General features: G+C 43.8%; 1 protein-coding gene across 5 annotated transcripts in view; it reads left to right on the top strand.

Annotated features, from left to right (window-relative positions):
• Positions 1-26240, top strand: part of DGKG (diacylglycerol kinase gamma) — a gene marked incomplete at its 5' end in the record, with an annotated part of 157826 nt that overhangs the window by 123562 nt on the left and 8024 nt on the right. For all 5 annotated transcript variants that reach the window (XM_079766048.1, XM_079766045.1, XM_079766047.1 and 2 more), the window contains 2 exons: positions 21191-21311; positions 24555-24615. In XM_079766048.1, the coding sequence (XP_079622174.1) occupies positions 21191-21311; positions 24555-24615 (182 nt within the window). The remainder of the gene's footprint in view (positions 1-21190; positions 21312-24554; positions 24616-26240) is intronic.

The following is a 26240-nucleotide window of genomic DNA, read 5'->3' as shown; positions in this document are numbered from 1 at the left end:
TCTGTTAGCTTTACTTTTAAAAGTAAAGGATCCATCTACTTCTCACCACTGCATTCCTACCACCTTGGTGTGAGCCACCATCCTTTGTCCCTGAGATTACTGCAAATTCTCCTAACTGAATTTCCTGCATGTGCCCCTGCCCTGTAGAGTATGTCCCACCACTGCAAAAATATGCCAGATTATGCCACCCTCCTGCTCCAAATCCTGCAGTGACTCAGAGTAAAAGCCAAAGATCTTCATATGGCCTGGAGGACCCCAGATAGTCTGGCCTCCCATCACCTCTGAGACTTTATCTTCTGCTACTCTCCCCGTCACTGCCTCTGGCTTCTCAAGCACTGCATGCTGCTTCCATGAATGAACTATTCTTTCTGTCTGGAACAACCAGTTAGTGTGCCTTAGAAGCCATGAGTTGTGCCTTCCCCTTTCAACTCATCAGGCTTCTGAGAGCACCCTTAAAACTACATTTACCTCTACCACTTCCCAGCCATTGCTACCAAAGAACCAAGTGGAGACTTAACAGAGCTCCTGGCAGTTCTGACTCCTCTGTGGATTGAAGGAAAGGGCCCCACTGATCCTCAGTGGTTCTCACTGGACTGGTGAGCTGGGGAGGCATTGGCAAAGACATCACACCAGGAGGCAGGAGACTGGGTTCGAGTACAAGTGCTGCCACTAACCCACTTTTGACATCTCTGTTTTCTTTGTTGTAAAACCTGTATCATATGTAAAATTTTGACAGCTGAATGGATGGGGGTTGAACCAGATCATTAGTTCTTAAACCAGGCCTGCTTGTTATAAATGAAGATTCCTGAGCCCTAGCCCAGATCTACCTAATTAATCTCTGGTTCCTGGTAATGAGCTCCCCAGATGATTCTGATGAACTGCCAGGTTTGAGAACCACTGACATAGACAAGTGTCCATGAATCCAGGTCTGTCCCAAGCTATTAGTGCTAAGATTGAATGTAATCCCACCAGTAGAAGGAGACAGAGCTTGGCTGACCATCAAAGGGAAGGGTTACTTGCTTGTTTTGAACCCATCTAATAGACAACCAGATTGTTATATCCCAAAGCGAGATCATATCCACACCTCCATCCTGTAAGAAAGGACTCAGGAATTTTTATCTGTTGCCCTCTTAAGTCCCCTTTATTTCACACAGTAAACTTCCCAATTTATGTAAATTATTAAACTGAATAATGTGTTCCTCCTTCCTCCTTTGGCAAGGGAAGTTGTGGGTGCTAGCAGAGGGTGGGGGGAGCACTGGAAATTGTACAAAGTTCCTGAAAACTTTCCTGCCCTAGTGCTCCTACCCCACCCCCCACTTAGGCATCCAGCCCCATCAGAACAGAATCAGGAGAGACTACTCCTCTCCCCCAACCCAAGGGCTTGGGAAAGCTGGTGCTGAACACATGGTTGGGTTAAGACTCAAGGAACATCTTCCCCTTACATATCTGCCCATGTATCTTCCCCTTCACGCAAGAGTAATGTGTCTGCTGATCTCTCTTGACCATCATGTACAGGAACTCTCTTCCCCAAATCCCCCTTTCCCAGAATGTGCTTTCAGAGCTAAAAATGAAGCTACTTCCTGTTCTTTGGAGGAGGTCATGAGCTAATCAGAGTAGAGGCTGAGAAGGGGCCCTAGCTTCTGGGCTTTGCAAAGACACTAACATTGAGCTTTCTTTTTGAAAGGGTCATGATCTCATGTAAGTTGAGATGTTAATGGAGAAAAGCTAAAGAGACAACCTATTTAGTGGAAAAACATTGGCCTAGGAGTCAAGAGACCAGGGTTCTGGTTCATATTGCTTCTCATTAGTGTGTGATGTTGGGCAAGTCCTTTCACATTCTTGGATTTCAATTTTCATTATCTGTAAAGTAGGTGAGGCTGTCTGTCACATAAGTTTCTATAGATTATATGTTCTTTATGGCTCCACAAAATTAAGACATGGAGACAGAGCTTGGCTGACCATCAAAGGGAAGGGTTAGAACTTGTATAATTCATGTCCAGGTTTGGTCTGGTGGACTTCTTGAACAGAATTGTATGGCCATCTCTTCCTTCTTTTAGTGTGTTTTGTCCTACAGTTTATAGGCCAGCTGCTGAGAAGGCAAGGATCTCTCTCTCTCTCTCTCTGCAAACTGTTCATTTTTGGGGATTCTTTACTCCTTAGTAATTTCACTAGGATTGGAGATGAGGGAGAAGTCAGGAGAGAGTAGTAGGAGGGAAGGAATTTATCATAGAAAGTGTAAGAGGAAATGACAATAGAAGGGATTAGTGTGAAATCTTTCTTATCATAAATCTTTCTCCTTGGAAAAGCAATCCAAGAAAGAAGGTCATTCAAGATTAGAATGGAATGAATTCTATAAAAATTTGGCTGATTAGAAAGCAATAAGGGGAACTGGGGAAAACACCAAGCAGTTAAATGACCTGGGTTTACATGTACCCTTTATAGTTTTATAAACCTTAGAAAGTGACCTCACCTCCCTGAGTCTCAGCTTCCTTGTCTATAAAATGGGCATAATACTACCTAGTTTTTTATGAAGATGATGAATATGTAAGTGCCTGGAACAAAGTTTAAGCTTGAATTTAAAAAAATATATGTTTCCCTCACCTTTAAGCCTATTACATGCTGGAGCATGCCAGTGGAATTCCTGATTTTGAAGTTTTTATCATTAGCATTGCCATCTACGTGCACTATCATCAAGAAAGAGCAGAGCTCATGCCAAACTCCAGATCAGCCTTTGTTCTAGCACATTAAATTCATGTCATCAATTGTACTGTACCTACTGTCTCCTTTCCTGGACCTTTTATATTCCAAGGATGGAAGATGGACATTATTCATCTTTGTATTCCCAGTGCCTGACCCAGTGCAGTTAGTCTAAAAAGGTTGTTAGATAAATGAGAAGTACATAGATATTGGTTCTTTTTAGTTTTTATAACACCATAAGATTGGTGACAGTCTCTTATATTTGTATTTCATTTTGGCTTGTAAATAGTTTTACATATACTAACTTAATGTAATTCTAACCAGAAAACCATGAGCAAGGACATAACCACTCCCATCCATATTCCTATTTCATATTGGGGCAAAACAGAGGCCCAGAGCAGGGATAGAACTTGTATAATTCATGTCCAGTGGTGGCATCAAAACCAAGTCCATGATTTCTAGCCTAGCCCCAAGTGGCTAGTATCCAACTAGAAAATGTTTTTGCGGTCCTACTGTGTGTATTCTACAAGCCAGGTACTCAGAAAATGGGAAGAATTTATAACCCAGACCAGGAAAGGCTCCACATCTACTTTTTGAAATTCTGCTCCTCCTGCAAGGCCCATCTCAAGGGCCCACTCCTTCCTGGAGCCTCTGGATGTGAGTCCAGCCTCTGAATTCCTAGAGCATTTAATTTTGCCTTCTGACTTGACAGTACACTGATATTGGTTTCCCTTCTCCATAGGCAAGCGCATCTTCATCATATCTTCTGCCAGTACCTGGAAAAAAGGGAGGATGTATTCGTCTTTGTGTTCCCTTCAAAGTCTAAGATCCTACTTGGCTCACATTGTCCCACAGAAATGTTTGTTGGAGGGAAGGGGAGAGAGAGAAGGGGTTCTGCCTCGGGCTGTCAGCGGAATGGGCAATAGATTCTGGAGCTGGACAGGAACAGGCACTTAGTGAAAAATCTTGGGGGTGAAATAGTCTCATAAAGAGTTATATGTGAGTATTAGTGAGGCTGTGAATTTCACCATTAGAAACTCATTTGATAAGTAAGAGATGTGCTGGCTATCTTCAGATAAGTAATTCAGATATAACTTAGAAGACTTGTACTTGAGAGTCAGTGTAGAGTAAGGGACTGAACATTGAACTGGAAGTTAGAAGACCGCAGGCCTTCACACCACCAACCATGTGATGCTGGTTGAATCACTGAACCTCTCCATTGAACCCTTGTTATAAAATGGAAACAATTAGAGTCTCTCTCCCTCAGCATTGTTTGAGGGTTAAATGAGATCACCCATGTAGGGTACTTAGCAGAGTGCCTGGAACAATGTGAGCACTTGATCACTAGTAATCAGAATTATCATTAAGTGATAAGTGGAAGGTGATAAGTATTTAGTATATGATTTTTAAAAATGGGCCAAATTTAGAATTTTACTGTCTTGAAGTCTGCTTCAGGAATTTGGTCTAGATTCTCTTTAAATTACCCGGCGCTCTAACAACCTGTAACTCTAGTGTTATTTGTTGTCACTGTGCTGAAGTGTTTGGCTATTGCTGCCAATGTGGGGGTTACACAGAGCCGGTTGTCCAGTGAAGCAAGGTGAGGAAAAGGGTGCCTAAGTCTTGAATCCAGGTGAAGCACCAAGGGCATAGCACAACCTGGATCAGTCCCTGTGAGGTTGGAGAGCAAAGCTCTGGTCAGCTCTGCCATTGTTTATCTCTAGCCCCACCCTAGATATGAAGGTGCAGACTTCCAGAACATTTTCTCAAAACTCTTCACTAAGGCTCATATCTGCCCCAATCCAGCCTTCAGGCTCGACCCAGAAGCAACCTTGAGGCTGTGTCACCCATACTTGGCCCATCTGACTATTTGATATAGAGCCACATTACTCTCAGGTTTTTTGTTTGTTTGTTTGTTTGTTTGTTTGTTTAGCCAATCCCATTCGATTCTAAATAGAGGGGGGGAAATTTCCCTAGACCTTCATCAGGTAATAATTTTTGCATTCCTAGTAAACAAAAAACAGGGAGACAGACACTGTTAGTAGAATGTATACTTTGAATCGATTTCCCAATAGTGGGGACATGCTTTATGTCATATTCAATGCACACTTATAAAGCACCTTCCAAGTGCCAGGCATCAGGGAACAATAATGAGCAAAAACAGACATAGTCTCCATAGCCAGTAGAGAGTGCAGAAGCCAGGTGTCAATAAAATAATCCCACAGATAGGCACATAATTAAGATCTGTGATAATGCTAAGAAACAGAGTCTCATGGCTACACAGGACCTCAACAAGGCCAGCCAGTCAGTATGTGGCTCGTAGTTGGGCTTCGCTAGCCTGATACTCAAACCAACAGAGCAGGCACTCAGAGAAGTTCCCTCCTGGCAACTGCATACAGTCATCCAATCTGCTGCCCAGGTGCTGAGGTCTTGTCTGGGAAGGTGAAAACCTTCTTGCTTCAAAGTCAGTTGACTTCACTACTTTTGCAGGGCATACATGATTCAGTTTGCCTGTGTACTATGCCCATGTGGATTTTCACTCTTTGTATAGACCATTCCCTGAATCCCAAAGCAAGGGAATGGGATTCCATCCAGCCATCTGAGAGTCACACTCCCAGGTGGGGAACTAGAGCTCAGAGGAGACAACAAAATAATTGCAAACACATGAGTTCATTGTTCTCGGGCTTTCTTTTCACTCGTGTGAAACCATAACAGAAAGTGGCCTGTTGGGTTCAGGAGCTGTCCAGGGTTGTAGGTTCCCAATTTCCACACTCAATACAGATTTGACCAGAAAGACTACCATAGTGAACAGAGTTGGCCACTCACTGCTCATTTGGGTTGAGAGAAAATAGAATTGTTCCTAGAAAGTGTGCATTTCACAGAGGTCTCTCTGGCAAGGCTCTTTGGGGGCTGAGACAGAGTAAGATGAGTGACCCCTAAAGAGCCTGTGGGGGTTGTATTTTGAGGGGGACTGTGTGCACTGGGACTCCCCTCAGCTCTGGGAAGTAACCATGGCAACAGATACATCATTGCTCTTAAATGCATGCAGGCCTACTGAGAGACTTTGCTTTATTTTTTATAGGAAATCACAACTTTTTCATTCAGTCCTTCAAGTACTCATATTGGAATCAACATGCCCCAAAGTAGGCATCATCTTTCCCCTCTTTACACACCCTACCCACCTCCTACAACCTACTACCCCTCCCTGCATTCCCTGCCTTGTTAATGACATCACCTGTTGCCCAAGCTAGAGACCCAGAGTCATGCATATGCCCTGGAAGCTGGCCCAGAAGGTCCACCTTCCCTCTGCCTCCTGTCCTCAGTCTCCCAAGCCCCTATCTCTTCCCAGCTGACTCAACATCAGGCAGTCATTCTTGTGGCATTGGCAGGGGCTGCCTGCTAGACTCTGCAGTTTAGACCAGGCATGCTCTTGCAGCTTCCAAATACAACCTGTTCTCAGATGCCTGTTTCTACAGAAATTCTGATGTTTTCTATGTAGTACTGAAATCCTGGTATCAGATGTCTCTTAGAAATGTAGAGATCATTTTATCCTCTAGATAAAGTGAGAACCAACAAGGTGAAGTGGCTTGCCTTTGGCCAAAACCGGACTGAAATGCAAGTCTTTTAGATCACACAGGCCAGCCCTAGGTCCAGTAGAGCAGGGGTTGGCAAAATTTTTCTGTAAAGGATCACATAGTAACTATTAAAATAAGCTCTGCAGGCCATATAGTCTCTGATGCAACTACTCAACTCTCTCCATTCGTGCAAAAGCAGCTGTGGATAATACATAAACAAGTGGGCATGGCTGTGTCCCAACTCGTTTATTGACACAAACAAGCAGCAGGCTGAATTTGTCTCTTGAGCTGTGGTTTGCCAATCCCTGCACTAGAACCTCTTGTGGTCCACACCCAGCAGCACTGGCATTGCCAGAGAGTATAAAAAATGCAGACTCTCAAGTCCCAGGCCAGACCTCCTGCAGCAGAATCTGTGTTTCAACAAGATTCCTTGTGATACTAAAGTTTGAGAAGCACTGCCCTAGTGGGCTGGCTAATCCCCTAATAATGCCAGAAGGAAACTTTATGTATTAGAAAAAGGAGCCCAGGGGAAGTTAATTGACCTATCCAAGGTCACATGAATAAATGGGTCTGACTAGAGGCTAAGTCCTAGGAGGGTTTCAAACACAGAGTTCTTTTCTACACACACCAGAATGCCCACCCCAGCCTCCAGCTGGCCCTAACCCAACTGGAATTCACTGGAAATTCAAAGAAAAGCAATCATTCATTCTTCTTCAGCTGACTTCTAAATCAAGAGGACTCACATTCACACTGCCCCCCTCACCCAAAGACCTGGAGGGGCTGTCAAGGTTGAAATGTGCCTCCAGGCTGCTCAGCATCTGCAGAGGGGAAACTTGTTCACACAGGTCCAACCTGGAGTTAAACTCCAACTTCATTCCTGCCTTAGGAGGTTTGCTTCTCAAAATAGAACCACAGAGCCAAGGAACCTTTCATTTTTCATATGCAGAAGAAACTTCTAGACTAGCTCTTTGGCAGGCCTAGACACTTTACATGCTTCCCTCCTGTGCTTGCCTTATCTTGGCCTGTGCACCAGCCCCTGTTCCCCGGTCGCAGCTCTTCAGCTATGTTATATGGGGCACCTCCTAAGACCCAGCCCACAGCAAAACTCCACGCTGGCCACATCGTATGCACAGCAAGAATGTTAGTGTTCTTGATCGGTTTCTAATGTGTGCAAGAAGTGTTTCATCTTCTCAATTAATCAATACGTATATATTGGACTGTTGTTTGCTGAGCACTTACTTATGGGCCAAGCCTGCTGCATATTTCATAATTTAATTCATTTTATGGCTGAGGACACTGAGGCTAATGGGGTAGAGAACATACAAGCAATACACAATAGAGACTAGATTCAAGCTTGCCTTCAAGAACCTACAGCAGCACTCCAGATGCTGTGGAGAATGCAAGCAAGAGTGCCACATGGTCTAGCCCTTCAGTAGTTCACAGTATACATGGAGGAAATACACGTGGAACAATCATGTTAGCACTGGTATTAGAGGCAAGCACCATGGAGCAGCAGAAATAGAGTATCATAAGTGTGGGAGGTAAGAAAAAAAGGGGCCCTCCTTAGGAACTCTATCCCCCACTGCTCAGCAGTGTGCCATGCACCTAGGAGTGATCAATGAATATTTGATGAATGAATGAATGAATGAATGAATGAACAAAATATACTGGTAATGTGCTGTGTGTGCAAATACTTGAAGCTGGAAAGGATTTGAAAAAACAATGAATGAGAGAAGGGGAAGATGGGCCAGGGAATTAGCACACAAAAGTAGCAAAAACCAAGGCCATGGAATTTGTTGTCCATGATTCTCTGACTAACAGGAAGAGGTGATAGAGTGTTCAGTTTGGATTAAAGAAAAAGTAAAGGAACTGGTAGCAAGGAGACCAGTTAGGAGGCTGATGCAAAAGACAGACTTACAACTCTAAGGCCTTGAACTGGGAGTCAATGGCCCAAAAAGGAAGAATGGACAAAGTCAACAGGAAGTGGGAGACATACAAAGGGAACACTGCCACGTGGGAGATTCCTCCCTCCCCACAAAACAGCCAACAGGACCCCAGCATCTACCTGCAAGCTCAGCCTTCTCTTGTCTGCCTCTACGCCCAACCCCCTCCCCAATACCAGCAGCTCCTGTTCACAGAATGGATGCCCTTAAACAGGGGCCTGCATCATGCTGCCAGCACCCATCTCTTCCCATTTTCAGGCCAATTCATTCACCATTTGTTAAGCACCTACTTGAATTTAGCACTAGATGCTAGAAACATTTCACATTCATCATCTTATTTTAATCCCCGACAGAGAGACTTTATAATTAGAAAAATGAGGCCCAGGGAGGTTAATTGACTTGTCCAGGGCCACACTAATTGGTGGATCTGGGACTAGAGCCAAGTGCTAGAATTCCAAACATGGCATTCTTCCCATACACATCACAGTACTCTCCCCCCGCCTCCCCATTTCTGGCTGATCCTGACCCCACAACCAGAAAACACCCCTCCTGATTGCAACTCTCCTCTGGCTTTGCCTTTCTGAGGCAGGTGGGTGGTGTGCACATCTCTCCCAGCTGGGATGCACATCTCTCTGAGCTGGAATGCGCATGGTCAGTGTAGATCTCTGCTGTGTGCCTTATGTGTCTCATGCCTGAGAATCCAGTTCAAGCTGAACTACAAAACCTCACCATGGATTGATTTTATTACATACACTATGCCTGAAATTGAAGCTTCTTGAGCTCAGTGAGCAAAGGAATGCCTGATAATACCCTGCATTTCACTCAATAGGATTGTGTTACCAAGAATCCCAAGAGGAGTTGCGACGAGGTTCACCCCACACCAAGCTCACCAGACACCCTATCACTTGAAGAGAGTTTGTCTCTGCCTTGAGTCCTTCATTCTGAGCTTATTTTTGGAGTCAGAGAGGTTAGAACTCCAGCTTTCCCACTTGCCAGCTTTGTGATATTAGGCAAGTTCCTCCACCTCTCTGAGCTTCAAGGAGGTTGTTGCTGCTGTTTTTGTTTTTTAATATTGGGACAATAGTTTCTACCTGTGACAGAATTGCCAAAGGATTAAAAGCCACAACCTTTTTAAAGCTCTAGGCCTGGCCTAGAGTCTGTGCCCAGTAATAGTCATTCTCTTCACCCCTAATTAGAACCACCAGGTCAAGATTCCCTGTAGTTCTACTGTGTCCCAGGCAGTACAAGACATTCTCACCCTCGGTTTTCATTAGAGACACTAGAGGCCCAGTGCATGATTAAATCATGCACGTGTAGGGTCCCCTACACGCTTTCGCTTTCGATCATGGGGGAGCTAGGTGCCTGTCCGCTGGTGCACCAGGCCTTTCAGAAGCCTCCAGCGCGGTGGAGGCTTCTGAAAGGCCTTGTGCTGGAGCGGACAGGCACCCAGCTCCCCGCTTTTGATGGTCCACGGCAGGACGTGAGCTCGCTGCCCCAGAGGCCCCTTCTGTGCCGCAGCACAGCCATGGCGCAGACACTGAGCTCACGCCGCTGCCGGCGACGCGAGCTCAGCGTCCCACCGGCCCAATCGGCCACCCCGGCCACCCCGAATCCCGCCCCCCCGCGCCTCCTGGCCAATCATGGGCATAGCGAAAGTACGGTCAATTTGCATATTTGTCTATTATTAGGTAGGATGATAATATCAGGCCTTGACTTCAGAGCCATTTCCAGGGGATCCTGTTTTCCTGAGAAATTCCCTACCACACACTGCTTCTCCCTGACCTTAGCATAGAGAGGTTTAGGAGTCCCCTCCCCAATGTACAGAGCCTTCACCAGAACCCTACCTCACCCGGGAACAGAAAACCATGCAGAATGGAGGATCCCTGCCCCTCTGCTCAAGCTGGCTTTCAGGAACCAACACAATGGTCATTGTGAACCAGCACTTGCTCAGTGTAGGGTTGTACTGAATGTTCTGTCTTCTGAGTATTGTGAGGAACGGCGAGGACTGCTGCCAACTTGCTCTTGACCCAGACACTCAGGAAATCCAGGCTCCACTGCCCTTGTTGGAGGAACTCAGACAGACCTCAAGGATAAAATGCTCCCATCCCAATATGGAAAAATGGAGGCCCTAAAGGGGGAAGCGACTTGCTTAAGGTCACAAAACTAAATAGCCAGAGCAGAGACCAAAATCCCTGCCGCTGCCTGCTGGGCTGACACATTCCCTCTCCCTTGACCCTGCATCCTCTCTCCTCTTCAGAAAGCAGAGGCTCTTGCTAGTTCTCCTTTCTGCCCACTTCCATCTGGATTATCCAGAGTCCAAGACTATTTCTATGCCCTGATGTGGCTTCACAGACCCCTGGGAGCAGAAGAAACCTGAAAGCCAGGGTAATGAGGGGAGGGCACAAAAGCAAATCCCCTCAGAGTGGGTGCCCACTTGGACCAGGGCTGTCAAATCCATGCCTAAGAGATCTTCAGATCCTACTCTGCTCCCTCCTTGCTCAGCCCAGGAACAAAAAAAGGCCTGATCCTTGTGGGATTGTGTTGCACACACAAGAGAAGAAAAGGAACCCGTTTCCAAATAAAAAGCTGAGTATCCTCCCTGCTTTTGAGTAAAGTAAGTAGAACTATGGATATTTTACTCACCAGGAGGGGCAGTCACCCTAAAATCTCAAGGTTACAGTATCTCTTCCCTTCATGGAATCCCTGCCCTTCTTTTCCATGGCACTCTATTCTTCCCCCTCCCTCTGTTCCCTCTTCCCCTAGCCATCATCCTCTTTCATCTCCTACAACTCCACTTCCTCCTCCTGCACTAACTTCTCTGAGTTACATTAATAACCAACTGCAGAAGGCGATGCACTTACTGTGTATCAAAATCAGAATTTCCTGAGGATGTCCCTTCCTAAGAAAACATACATCACAATAACAGCAACTGTTTCTTGAGGGCCTGTGTGTGCTCTCTGTGCAGGGCAGTTGATGGCATCACTTTTGAGCCTCACAGCAACCCTGCCAGTGAGCTTTTATATCCATATTTTCCAGATAAAAGAGAGACTCAGAGAAGTTAAGTAACTTCTTCCAAGGTAATAAGACTAGTGAGTGCCAAGTGATAGGATTCAGACCCAAGTCTGTCCCAAGCCCACAGTCTAAACTCACAGCCTGTCTCAGGAGCACGTTCTTTATATTGTGTTTACAGAATGCCAGGGAATGAGCCCTCTTGCCTGTGTAGTTGGCTGGCCAGGGGCTGTCTGCCTCTATTCTGTGTCTCAATTAAGCTTTCTAGGGAAAGCATTGGTCAGAGACTATTCTTCAGGTTAGTTATGGGGAGGATACCTGAGGGCCTGGAGCTTTGAGAGGCCAGGTGGGAACATGGGGGCTGGGGATCCTGTTTGGCCAGTTATAGCCTTCCTTTCTTGCTCACCTCTTGTGCCCAAGGAAACTGCAAAGACCCCTCCCCTTCAGAAGATCAGGAAACAGTCTTCTGCGGTTCTTTCCATCTCCCTACCCTCAGGCTATTTTCAGGCTACCATGCTTCTAAACCAGCTTTGAAGCTCTTTAGCTGGGAGCAGCCTTTCATCTACACAATCCAGACCCAGTGGGAAACTTAGACGGGCTGATCAGTGCATGGCTTTGTTGGGCTTTGGGTGCTGAGCCGCCCGCCAAGGGCACGTGGCCCATCTCCATGGAAATTAGGAGTCAGGGGATGAGGCTGAGGTGAAGCCTGCCGCAATCTTGGCAGGCCAAGTCTGAGAGAGGCCTGCCAGCTACACTCACCTGTCTAGACTGTGGGGACTGAACCTGGCCCCACCACAAGGCAGAGCTGGGCTTGCATCCTTCCTTTCTGAGGAGAGTAAGAAGGTCCCACACAACCCCAGTGCATGTCAGCTTCTAAGTAGCACAGTTATAAGGCCATTACTATTGCTATTTACAAAACGCCCTCACATTCTGTAACTCTTTTTGTCCTCAAAATAATCCACAAAGTAAGTTTTAGTATTGTCCCCATCATGGGGGAAATTTTGTTCCCCCAAAAATTTATACAGGGGTAGGCAAAAGTAGGTTTATAGTTGTGAATACGCAAAACAGAGTTTATTCTTGTATTATATATTTTTTCAACACAAACATCTCTCTAATAATCAGAAAGATGAAAATTAAAACCACAAGAAGATATCATCTCACACCTGTCACAATGGCTATCATCAATAAATCAATAAACAAGTGCTGGCAAGGATGTGGAGAAAAGGGAACCTTCATACACTGTTGGTGGGAGTGCAGACTAGTGTAGCTACTGTGGGAAACAGTATGGAGTTTCCTCAAAAATTAAATATGAGGCTGCCTTATGACCCAGCGATTTCACTTCTCAGGATATATCTGAAGACACCCAATTAGAAACACTGATTAGAAAGAATATATGCACCCCTATGTTCATAACAGCATTATTTACAATAGCCACGATTTGGAAGCACCTAAGTGCCCATCAGTAGATGAGTGGATACAAAAACTGTGGTAACACACTGGAATACTAGTTGGCTGTTAAAAAAAAAAAAAGAAAGAAGGAAATCTTACCTTTTGCAACAACATGGATGGACCTGAAGAATACTAAACTAAGTGAAATAAGCCAGTCAGAAAAAGACAAATACCATATGATTTCATGTATATGTGGAATCTAATGAATAAGCAAACAAACAAAATAGAAACAGAGTCAGATACAGAGAACAGACTGACAGCTGTCAGAGGGAAAGGGAGTGGAGGGCTGGGTGAAACAGGTGAAGGGATTGAACAAAACAAAAAATAAGAAGAGGAAATTTGGATACATGGACACACCAGGAATTTGCAAATTTACATTCACAGAGGAAAGACCATATGAAGAGGCAGCAAGGTGGTGGCCATCTGCAAACCAAGGAGAGAGGCCTCAGAGAAATGTAATCCTGCCTGCACCTTGTTCCTGGCCTTACAGCCTGCAGAACTGGGAGAATATAAATTTGTGTTTTTTAAGCCACCCAGCCTGTGGTATTTTGTTATGGCAGGCCTATGGATAGACTTAGAGAAAGCAATCTACCCTATATGGACACAGTGATTAAGCTGTTAGCCCCAAACTGAAGAAAATGTGCAGAGTTTCTCAGCGTTTTCCTTTACCCATATGATTCCATATTTGTCTATCAGAGGCCATTTATCAAGTAGTGATAAATTTTATTTTGCATTTCTAATTAATCAGGCACATACCTCTATAAGTAAGAGCTCCAGATCAGCATTAGCTAATTAGTGTTATCCACTGAGTTGATATGACTCCAGCCTAAAGAAATGGCACCTTGCATCTCAGTTCACCTGTGCTGCTGTAATCCAGGTAAAGGGACAGTGCCCACAGGTTTTAATATATGACACAACTACCCGAGGGTAGATGGCAGGCTTCCTCAACACTATGGTGGGATGGTTCAGAAACTCTCTGGTGCCATCACATAGTCAGGGTTTCAATACCTCCACTGAGGGTTGCTAGATTTCCTGGGTGGTCCATTGCATGCCTTAGACCTAAATCCTGGAGTGCATAGAGAGGGGAAACGGGTGGAAGTGGGATTGAGGATAGTAAGGCATCCTGTTAGGCTAAGAATCTCCCACATTTCCTGAGGTCACCACAAGTGAGGAGCCCAGATCATGACACCCATATATCTTGTGTTTCCTTTGCATCTTAAATGACTGAATTTTCATTAACGTGATCCAGCAGCCAAGATAAGAATGATCATAAGCATCATGCATTAAAGGAGGCAAAAACCAGACTGGGTAATCATCGTGTATATGCAGATTAAATGAGCTAATTCATGGAAAGCCTATTACCCAGTTCAGTCAAAGCAAGTAGTTGTTATCATCATCATCATCATCATCATCATCATCATCATCATCTATTAACCATTATCTTTTTCCTCTTTCAGGCCAAATCTGTCAAGCTCTTTGGCACTAAACTTATTTGGTTTATTCAACAAAAATATATTGGGAGTCTTTTATATGCCAAGTGCTGAGCTACTTGCTATGGATGCAAAGAAATAAAATAAGAGAATAGCCCTGCCTGCAGCTCTCAGTGGATTTGGGAGAATGAGATGACCAGAAACAATTGTCATGGGTGAGACCCACCATCTGAGCACAGGAAAAGGAAGAAGCATATTGCCTGGGGTATCCCAGGAGGAAAAAAGGGGAATTCTCCAGACAGAGGGATAGCTGTGCATGGCACAGGGCTAGATAGCTAATGATCTTGCACTCTTAGCTAAGAAACTAAGACATTGTCTCTTGGACTTCCAGAGCCACCTAAGGGTCTTAAGAGGGGAGTAGACAGGTCAGATGTGCCCCTTAAATATGAGAGCTTTGCTAGCTTTGCCTGTCAGTTTTGAGATCCAACCCCTCCTCCTGACAGTGGGAAGAACTAAAAAAATAAAAGCAAAATGGGGCTGCTGAGATCAAAGAAGTAGGCAAATGAACAGAATCTGGAAAGAGATTAAAGGAGGAAAAACCAGACTGAGCAGGATGCCCACTTAATCTAAAGCTCACCTGGATTTGCAGCTTCTCCATGGATGTAAGAAAGTATGACGAACATGGAAGATTTTATTTTTGTATGTTTTAGCCCAAATATTTTTGTTTGGGGACTCTTGTATACAGCTCTAAGAAGGTAGATAGACAATTAGATGTTGTTGACAGTTGGCAGGATGAATGTGGCAGGAAAGGAAAGTGAAACTAATATATTTTTAATGTCCACTATTTCACATACAAGTCTGACATTTAATCTCATAACCACACTTTGATATCAATATCATTATTCCTAATTCCGAATTTTCAAGTGAAGAAGCTCTAGATGAAAACAATAGGAAGTAACTTGTTGATATTCCTTTTCACTCCAACTCCTGCATGCGTTGGGGCAGTTTTATTGCCTAGGGCTCAAGTTATCAAACTTGAGTGTGCCCGAGAATCTTCTAGAGGGCTTATTAGAACACAGAGTATTGGCACAACTCAGAGTTTCTGACTCAATGGGTCTGGGGTGGGGCCTGAGGGTTTATGTTTCTAACAAGTTCCCAGGTGACGCTGCTGCTGCTGCTCTGAGACCACACTGTGGAAACCACTGGCCTATGGGAATGACCCATCCAAAAACCTAGCCAAGTGGTTCCCAAACAGTGCTCCATTCTGTAATCTTAAAAAATAAAGAGTGATACCTAGCTCATTCTGATTTAACTGGTGCAACCTAGGCATCATTATTTGTAAAAACTCTCCAGGTACAGTAAGTCCTCACTTAATATATTCGATAGGTTCTGCCACTTTAAGCAAAATGAAGTACAATGAAACCAGTTTTACCATAGGCGAATTGATATAAACAAGAGTTAAGTTCCTGTGGCATTTCATCAACATTACAATGAAATGAGGTTGACCAAAACAACATTATTTGAGGACCTGCTATAACTCTAACAGGCAGCAAAGTTTAGGAACCACCAAACTTGCCTCACTTCTCCTTGACTCCAATCCTCATCACCACCCTCTACTTTGGCTGCCCACTACTGGGGCCACAGGCGGAACTTGTCATGCACTGGAGCTGCTTTGCTCACAACACCTCTTTCCAACCCTCTTCCTCCCACTGTCTCAGAATACCTGGTCCTTGAACTCATCAAGTGTCTTACTGGCCTTCTCCCTTTCCATCCAGCCCTTCACCTCTTTCCCTATTCAAACCAGGCCCAGTAATTCCTGCAACAATACATTCAGCCCCTTGTTCTTTCTTTGACCATATCTACCTGGGGAAGTTTAAGGAGGAGTACCTAAATCAAACTGCAGGCATGGAAGTCCAGGGAGGTTTCTTGAAGTTGATGGCACTTGAACTGAGTTTTGATGGACAGTAAAAAGTGGAAGAGGGCATTTCAAGCAGGGGAACAGCATATGTAGTGGCACAAAGGAGGGAGACGGAAGGGTTTACCTGGGGAATTCCATGCTGTTGTGTATGTCTGGAGCTGGTACCTAGCCCTACAATGTCAGGAAATAAACTGCACAGGCAGCCTCTTGCCAGATGGGAATGGGACTTGGGCATCGAGCCAGGAATTTACATCATCTTTACAAGTATGAAGAGCGGTTGATAGGTTTTCTTTTCAGGACTTTTAAATTGTAACATTGATCATACTTATAGAAAATATGAAACACCTAGAAAAGCATAAAGCAGAAAATAACAATCACCTTTAATCTAATTACCCAGAACTCACCACTGTTACAATTTTAGGGTAATTTGTCCTTTCCTTCTATGCATATTCTTACATAGTTGAGATCAGGCTCTATAAGTAAGTTTATATTCCTCCTTCACATTTAACATTATAACATATACATGTTTAATGTTTTTGAAATTTTGTAAATATTTTAATGGCAGCATAAAATTCTATCATATGGATACCATATAATTGATTTAACTATTTTCATACAGATAGGAATAAGAGAGAGAAGATTTCACTACAGGCATACCTCGGAGATATTGTGGGTTAAGTTCCAGACAGCCAAAGTAAAGCAAGTATTGCAATAAAGCAAGTGCAATCTTTTTATTGGTGGAGGGTCTTGCCTTCAATTTGTAAAAAAGGCAATAAAGCAAAGCACAATAAAACAAGGTATGTCTGTATTACAATTGATGCTACAGTGTTCACATTTGTATGAACTTAGATTCTGGCAATGATTTCTTGTGATCGGTATCAAGAACAAAATGAATGAATCAGCTGTATGAAAGTTTCTTCCCAACAAGTTTTCTGCCAGCTTCCACTCATCACAGGTGTGAAAGACTGCATATTTCATCTTCTTTTCACAGCACTTGTGGTTATGACTGAAGGATTTGGGGTGTGGGCACGACACAAGCAGATTTGCATTTATAAAGTTGTGTACTGGAGACTGAATCAAGTGGGCCAAATCAGCAATGCTATTGTCCTGACTGTCCCTCCTTTGCTTCCACATTTTCCCCTTTCCATTTCCCTGTTCACCTTTTTTCTTTCTCAGAGAGTACATATTAAGTGTTCATTGCACTCAAGCACTACATAAGGTTTATAACCAAGAACAGTGCTGAGAGGCCTCACTCTATGGTCACTACAAACTTGAGCCCAGCCCACAGACCCTCTTTTTATAGTTTTGTCAAAAAAAAAATCTCTTTCCTGGTCAGTGTGGCTCAGTGTTTAAGCATCAACCTGTGAATCAGGAGGCAGAGAGGTTCAATTCCATGTGTGGGTTGCGGGTTCGGTCTCTAGGGGGTGTGCAGGAGGCAGCTGATCAATGATTCTCATCATGAATGTTTCTATCTCTCTCTCCCTCTTCTTCCCTCTCTGAAATCAATAAAAATATATATTTTTTAAATCTCTGGACAGTACTTCTCCTTAGGTAGAAATATCTATATATATAAAAGCCTAAGCGACCGTTACGACCGAATGACCAGAACAACCGGTCGACCAGTCGCTATGATGCGCACTGACCACCAGGCGGCAGATGCTCAACACGGGAGCTGCCCCCCAGTGATCAGTGAGCTCCCACAGGAAGAGCAGTGCTCAGCCAGAAGCCAGGCTCATGGCTGGCAAGCAGGGGGAGCCTCTCCCAACTCCACAGCAGTGCTGAGGTGAGCACGAGCAGTGCCCGGCCCCAACTTGGGCTCCTCCCTGGCCTCCTTGAGGCTTGGCGCACCACTACATCCCCCAAGGGGTCCTGGATTGCGAGAGGGCGCAGGCCAGGCTGTGTCTGTCACCCTAACCCCCCCTCCCCTGCACAAATCCGTGCACCAGGCCTCTAGTTTTTTATATTCTCCAGTAAAACTGCCAAGTGGGTTTATTGCTAAATGAATTTTTCTCTTCATCCTGTGACTATCCAATACTACAGATGATCATCCCTGTCCCTGGAATGTACTTCCTCTTTCTTAACCCAGCAAATTGCCTTGGTAGTCATTCTTCAAGACCTTCCTTAAATGCCACTGGCACCTTTCTTCCAACCTTGACCAGTCAGAATCAGTTACTCAGGCTTCCTTACTCCTATAGTTCAAGTACAGCAGCATTTTCTATACCTAACACTTTTCTCCCTCTTGGCTAAAAAAAAAAACACAAAACAAAAACCTCCCAAACTAAAATATTTTGTACCCCACTTCTTAACAGAGTGCCTGGCACTTGGTTGCTACTCAGTAGCTGTTGAATGAATAAATGAGTAAGTAAGTTAATTCTTGTTTTACTAAGATGCATGGACATTTCATCTTAAATACTAATGATTGATAAGTGTAAAGACAATATGGAGATGATATGAATTGCCAAAATCACACTCTGAATCATTGGTACCTAAGGTAAAACAGACACCTGGTATACCAGATGTCCTGATCCTGGGTTCTAAGTTCTAAACATTTAATTGTTCTGTGTGCCTGGACATTGATTTGCATTCTATTCTGTTTCATTTTAAAAGCAAATTTAATTTGTGCATAAGTATCTCTGTGCTAGAAACAGTAAAGGGAATTCAGTGATGCCAGTATTTCCAAAGTGTGTTCCTAAGAAAACTACCATGGACTATTCATAAGCATCACACAAAAGAATAGCCTTGTGGTCCCATATGTTTTGGGAAACAGAGATAAATAGGTTTCTTTACCTCAGAGCTTCCTGCTAGCCATTCTAGGAAGTTGAAAGAAAAATCAGTTAAGAAATGGTAAAGAGATAGAAGAGCAGTCAGTCTTCCTTCAGTGGTAGACAGGAGTCATCCTAGCCCCTTTATGCTAGGGAAGATTCAGAATACAAATTCAAAGGCAGAATGGCAAAAAGTGTACTGAGAGCCTAGCTCCTACATTTATCTCCTCAGTTCCACATTTGTGCAAGCCCCTGCCCCCCACACACCCACCATGCTGATGAGATCAGCCTTCATTACTTCTCTTCTAGAGCCAAGAAGCAAGGTAATGTGTGGGAAGTGATAACTGTAAGGTAATGTGTGGGAAGTGATAACAACGTTAGAGTTAAAGCCATTCAACCGGAAAATTTGTTAAAAGACCAAGACATTGTAAAAACTGAAACACTTGAGTCCATTAAGTCCTCTGCTTCTTAGAACATCTTGTTACCAGGGAATGTTTCAAGGAGGGAAAAACATTGAACTATCCCACAGCTCTGTCAGCTACCAAAGCCTGGTACAAAGAGCAACATTTTATAAGACATCGTCCCTCTGCCACTAGAGAAACTTTTAAAAAGTTCTGCTTCTCTTCCTTTCTTCTACCCCAATATAACTCCTCCACCTTCTTCACACTATATATACTTCTCTCCTCCCTCCTTTTCCTTCTCCTCCTCTTCTTCCTCCTCCTTCTCTTGCTCGCTCTCTCTCTCTCTCTCTCTCTCTCTCTCTCTCTCTCTCATAACCCATGTTGATTTCACTGACACTGTTAAAATGACACAGTAAGCTAAGATTACCAATGGTTATTTAATGCTCTTTGGTAAGAAGGGAACTAATTAAGTGACTAGAGGTTTAGACATGTGTTGTTTATTGGAAGTAAACTCCTTAAGAGAGCCTGGAGCGTTTGCCTAAGCAAACATTGCCCTTCATGACTTCTTGTTCCAAGTCCAAATTAAGGAGATAGTATGTTTTCATAGATGGAGAGAGAGAGAGAGAGAGAGAGAGAGAGAGAGAGAGAGAGAGAGAGAGACCAGAGAAAGAGAATGGGAGTGCCAATAGATATAAAGGGGAGAAGCTATAGCTATATACCTGTTACAGAAACACTAAAGCAATTTGTGTATCTGTTGGCAGTTGATGTTCATCAGTGATTACCAGTAGGTTAGACATTAGCAATGTAGACACATTTGTGGTCAGCGCAATGGTTTGTTTAACTGTCTTCACTACAAATACATCCATCAAGAGAATGTTTTTTAAACAATAGTCTTTTAAACAAAAACAAAAAGTAAGAACAAACCCAAATATCTGCTTGCCAATGCTAATAAACATTATTGCAATATATCAGGAGGTTCCTTAGAAGACAGAAGCCATCTGTTAAGTAAACAAAAAATTAACATAGACACCATTTTTTAGTTTGTGGATATTAACAGGATGTTAGTGATTAGCTACAACCTATGAAAAAAGTGACTTTGCTGTAGTAGGCAAAAGAATGGAAGCTTTTAAAGAGTCTGCCTTTTTATTTTGTTTCTGTTTTAAATAAATAAAAGTTGTGTTGTAAAAGTGAGACTTGGGCCCAACATCAAATCTTAAGTCTTCCATTGCTTTCACAATAAATTGGGCAGGCACAATCTAAGCCTCAGGAACTTGAAAAAAGGACCTCTTCCAGGTGTCAAATCAGAAGTTACTGCCACTGTGGGAGGTCGTCGATATTATGTGACTCTGAGCCTGAGACTAATATTTTCTGTTCCTCTTTTTCTACTGTAGACCCAGAATAATCTGGTGTAGGTAAAATATTCTTTTCCTTGGCTCAGATTAGGCACCTGGTGTCCTGAAAGAGGTCACTGATTTCCCGAAGGATGTCCAAGGAGGTTGGCTCACCACTGGCTTACCATAGGCCAAAATTGAGGTTAATTAACCATCAGTCATCATCAGTAGGGCCAAGATGTTATTCAGACATTCAGAGAAGAGAAACTTGATCCAGCCATGAATAATGATATTCATCAACATTCCTTCCTATATTAATCCCAATCCAATGTCTTTTTAGGTTGAAAATAATTTCAGAAATAGCTTGGTTCATCTTTAATGTTACTCCACATTTGAAGAGGCTTCTTGCTATGCCACCCTATTCATTGTAGGGTGCATAGTAATGTTCTGAATCAACACCTTTTTTCACTAGAACTGGGTTTCTGTCATGAAAAGATACATTTAATGGCCTTTGAAGAAATTCCCTATTCAGAATGAGTATGAAAATGCTGTTTGGTGGGAGATGAAGAGATATTGACAGATCTGGGTTGGCCATCTAGGGACTAGACCTTCTGGCCAAAACCTGCCCGAGGAACACAGAGATGTATACGTACTGCTTTTGCTTGTCTCATTCTGCAGACCTCAGTGACCAGCTTCTTGAAGTGGTGGGACTAGAGGGAGCCATGGAAATGGGGCAGATCTACACTGGCCTGAAGAGTGCCGGCAGGAGGCTGGCCCAGTGCTCCTCTGTCACCATCAGGTATGCTTCCACATTACCCAGGATCCTCCAAGTCTCCCGATTTGTTCCTAGATTTAAGTTCAGGAAGCATGGGGGCAGAAGCTTGATAACATTTATAAAGAATGTCTTTCTTTGGAGACCATTTTCCAAAGTGGATATAATGCAGTCACCCAGGACATAAACTAGAGGGTCCACCACAACCAGTTTGCTGTTGTCTTAGAATGAATTGGCAAAATTCTCTAAGCAGGAGTATAAGACTCCTTGCCTTTTTATATTTACAAATTAAAATGTTAGCTGTATGTCGGAGGGCACACTCTGACAAAAAGCAGGCTTTCTGCTCTGCTCTTTCTTGGACAGTGGCCTTAGAAACACTGTTTTCTATATGCCTTTGTAGAGCTAAACCATCAACATCAGGAAACCCATTATAATTGACTAAGAGGATGATGGTTCTTCAGGGTATGGACCATCAGGTCAGCCACTGCAGGTGCCTGGAAGAGAAGGAGTCTAAAGGAGAGGATCCTGTGATTTGGGTTGCTTCTGTTTAATCAATGCAACTAATCAGCTTCTTCTCCACCTGATTATTTCAGCAGTCTTTGTTCCTTTCTTTTTTCCATTCAATTTCTGCAGATAAAATCTATTAGTGTGGCTTGGGGACCTCCTAGAGGGGACCACAGCATGCAGGTTTCCCAAAGGTATTTGACCACAGAATCCTTTTCTCCAAGAACCTCTTGAGCAAGTGTCCTCAGAGCACATTTATGGAAACCCTGCTCTTGACACTCCCTGCATGCTTCTGAATGGTCACCTGAAATTGTTCCTTGATGTCTCTTAGCTGAAGGTCTATCCCACGAACCCCTTTTCTTCATTCTGCCCCTGTGTCTTCTCTGTCTTTTCTGTTATTTCCCCAAAACTTTGCTCCTCTTTCTCTCTGGACTGTTGCTGTGCTGGGTCCTTTTGCTTTCCAGATAAATCTTTTCCTTCCCTGTCCAGTCACCATGACTCTAATATTGGGTAGGTCCAATCGGCACATCTAAGCTATAGCTTATGTAGACCATAAAGAATGTAACATCTTAATCCTGGAAGAATTTTTTTTAAATCCATGTAAAAGAAGGAGGGATTTCTCTTTATATTCAGTAGACTATTTCCAGATAGAAACAGAGTGGGTGAGCCAGGAGCTCCATCCTCCTGGGCATTTTCCAAATTCTCTCCTCAGTCCCCAAAACAAAAATCCACTCTCTCCTCTTATTACTTGTTTGACTATTAGCTTTATTGTTGTTGTTGTTGTTTTAAATATCCCCAGGGTCGGGTCCGGGTGAAGCTGGATCCCGGGTCCGGGTGAGGCCGTGCGCCCCTGGGTCCGGGTGAGGCTGGGTCCCAGGTCCGGGTGAGGCTGCGCCCCTGGGTCCGGGAGAGGCCATGCGCCCCTGGGTCTGGGTGAGGCCACGTGCCCCTGGGTCCGGGTGAGGCCGTGCGCCCCTGGGTCCGGGTGAGGCTGGGTCCCGGGTCCAGGTGAGGCCATGCGCCCCTGGATCCGGGTGAGGCTGGGTCCTGGGTCTGGGTGAGGCCGCCCCCCTGGGTCCGGGAGAGGCCACACGCCCCTGGGTCCGGGTGAAGTGGGATCCCGGGCCTGGGTGAGGCCGTGCGCCCCTGGATCCGGGTAAGGTTGGGTCCCGGGTCCGGGTGAGGCCACGCGCCCCTGGGTCTGGGTGAGGCCATGCGCCCCTGGGTCCGGGTGAGGCCACGCGCCCCTGGGTCCGGGTGAAGCCGTGCCCCTGGGTCTGGGAGAGACCAAACCAGAGGGAATCGGACCTGCATTACCACCATTTGTCCACCATCCAGAGCTGAAAAGTCAGTGCCGACATGTACACATAAGGAACTGGTGGACATTGAAATTGGGTCTCAAAAGAACTGTTGGTCCAGAAAGAAACTCACTACAGACTGATTCATTTGCCTGTCAGCATAACTATTATTGCTCGTCTCACATTCGGTTCTTATAAGTATATTTCTAGTAGCACATGATCTCACTCATCTAGGGGAAATGATGAACAACATAGACTGATGAACAAGAACAGACCCAGAAACAAGGAGGCATCGATCGGACTGTCGAGCCTCAGAGGGAGGGTAGGGGAAGGTGGGGGTAGGGGGGAGAGATCAACCAAAGGACTTGTGTGCATGCATATGAGCCTAACCAATGGTTAAGGACAACAGGGGGGTGGGGGCATCCGTGGGGAGGGGTGTGGGATGGGAATGAAGGGATGAGGACAAATATGTGACACCTTAATCAATAAAGAAATTAAATAAATAAATAAATAAATAAATAAATATCCCCAGGGTCAGTCAGAGAATCATCCACATTAAAACACAACTTGCCTCCCACATTTTATAGTTTCAAAAACGGGGCAGTTGTCAGGTGAGGGCTTCCTGTCCAGTGGGTAGCAACTGTTCCCTGCTCACCCAGACCAGAGACCTCTGGGAAGACCTGCCTTTTCTCCCAAAGGTGAGGTAGTATGAATTCACAAATCTTCAAGAAAGAAAGATGGAAGAACTTGTCTCTCTCCTTTTGACAACCCACTTGCCAGAGAAGCTTTGTCCCAAACAAGAAAGCAACACTGTCTCCTCTCCTCTCCTCCTACCAATGGGGACAATATTCCCAATGACCCCATTTCCCAGCTAAGCCTGGTCCACAGTTCAAGCAACCACAGAGTGTAGTGTTGTGCAACAGATAAAAGAGGGGATGGTTAGGATCAGAAGCAAGGCAAGACACACTCATATCTGAGCTGTACCTTGTACAAGTTGGAGACATTATATCATTGACACAATGCAACTTCTCACTCAACATAGAAACCAGGCCTTTTCCCATTTCATATCCTTTCTCATTTCAGTGAATTTTTTGGCACCATCTGCAGGCCCTCTGGCTGATTGTTTGAGGGTCTGTTCAGCAGTTATGCTGCTATACCTGTTAGCCACTGTTTCCCAGGCTTCTGTGGACTTCACTGCTCACCCAGGGCAGTGATTCTCTAAGTAGGGTCTGAAGACCAAAACAACAAAATCACCCATAGTACTTATCAAAATGCAATCTCCTGGACCTGGCAAGTCAATATCCTTGACGTGGGCCTGGGAATTTTTTTATTTTTTTTTTTAATAACCTCCCAAGACAGTCTTAGAGAGCCACTCCTATGTGGGCAGATAAGGTCTTCCCACTTCAGTTTCCCTGGTTCTCTGACTCTAAGAAGCTCACTGTGTTATCTTGGTTCTCCGGAATTCCAGGACAAACAAGTTGCTGCCGATGCAAGTGGATGGAGAGCCCTGGATGCAGCCACCTTGCATGGTAAGTTTTCCCAGTCTTTCAGGTGAGGATGAGAAGCTTTATTTTGGGTCCTTTTGGAGCTCTGACCTAATGTGAAATCACTGAATCTCAGAGTTGCACAGGCTTTGAGAAATCATCCTCTCTTTCACTTCGTTCATCCATCCATTCATTTACCTGCCAAGCTTTAATTGAATACCTGCTATGTTTCAGGCACTTGTGAGGCATCAGTTCCAAAACTGAATGAAAGCTCACAATTCTTCTGAGACTTCGTTTATACTATCCTTGAGAACCTCAACTTGAATCATTCCAGTGGCAGGGAATTTACCACACCAAAAGAAAGACTGTTCTGCTAATGAACAAGTCTAATTGTTAGAAAGTGCTTCTTTATGTTGAAGTCAAATCTGCACACTTAACCTAGAAATTCCAACCAGTCACCCACGGGAGCTCCTGGGGTGGGAGGGGAGGGATTCCCACAGTGCATGGACACACTCATCATGAGTTCACCACAGCCCTGAGGACCTATCTGAGAACTCCACTGAAAGAGTAACCACATAAGTTATCTATTTTGTTTATGGTGTTCACCCAGCACCTAACACTGTGCCTGGTTTTCTAATAGTTGGGCAATAATGTTTGTTGAAGAGTGAACAAAGGACTGAACAACTGAACAAACAAAAACAAAGGGGACATCCTCATTCCCTTTATACTACTATGTTAGCTCTCCACTTAGCAATACTATGGGAGCCAAGCAGCCTTTCTTCTTAGTTTCTTCTCTGCTGAAACCCAGCTAGAAACTGTGGTGAAGAGACCCAGAGTCTTCATGAGATATTTTACATTAGTAATATTCTCTGTACTATCATGAGACAAATCTCAAAAGACAAAAGTAATACTTCTAAGTTTTCTCACTCTGGTAAGTATTCAGATGCCTCAATAACCTGCTGTTTTGAGTCCTTCAGAACATCAAGTGGTCTTCCACTAGAAAAAGAGTTTTCATGAGATTTCTGCTGGGACATCACAGCACAAAAGAACTTTTGATAAAAACTGAAGCCAGTTAAATTAAAATGAAATTTTTAAAAAACTGTTAAATACAGTTATACAAATAAATGCAAATGGATCATTCTTTGCAAGAGAAAATACGTAATGGAAGCATTAGTAACATGGATCCCAAACCTAAAGTTCTATTAAACAATGCTGAAACATTGAGGAGACATTGTTGAAGGAATAATAAAGATATGTTAAATTTTTCATAGTATCTTTTCACCTTGACTATTTAAAGGAGTTTCTCAGAAGAAAATTTTAATAACTAAATAATCCTTTAGTGAAACTAAAAACAGGGCACACACTTTTTAAATCTGGGAGAATTTAAAATTTATGAACCTTATCAATGTAGCAAAAACAGAAAGCAAATAATAAGCAAACATTAAAAAAAATTTTGAAGTATGATGAAAGAGATTAAGACTAAATACATCAATAATGACAAAAAATATAAGTATGTTAAAGTTCCCTAATAAAAGGGGATTAAAAATTAAAATTTAATGTCATGCTTATAAGAGATATACCTAAAACAAAAGGATATATGTATTTATTTGTCATATCCTTTTACAGGCATAGAGAAATTAAAAGTAATAAATGTCATTGTTAATTATATT

The sequence above is a fragment of the Cnephaeus nilssonii genome (genome assembly GCF_951640355.1).
Source record: "Cnephaeus nilssonii genome assembly, chromosome: 3".
Classification (NCBI taxonomy): Eukaryota; Metazoa; Chordata; class Mammalia; order Chiroptera; family Vespertilionidae; genus Cnephaeus; species Cnephaeus nilssonii.
Note: the sequence above shows the minus strand (reverse complement) of the source record. Positions and strands in the feature narration are given on the sequence as shown.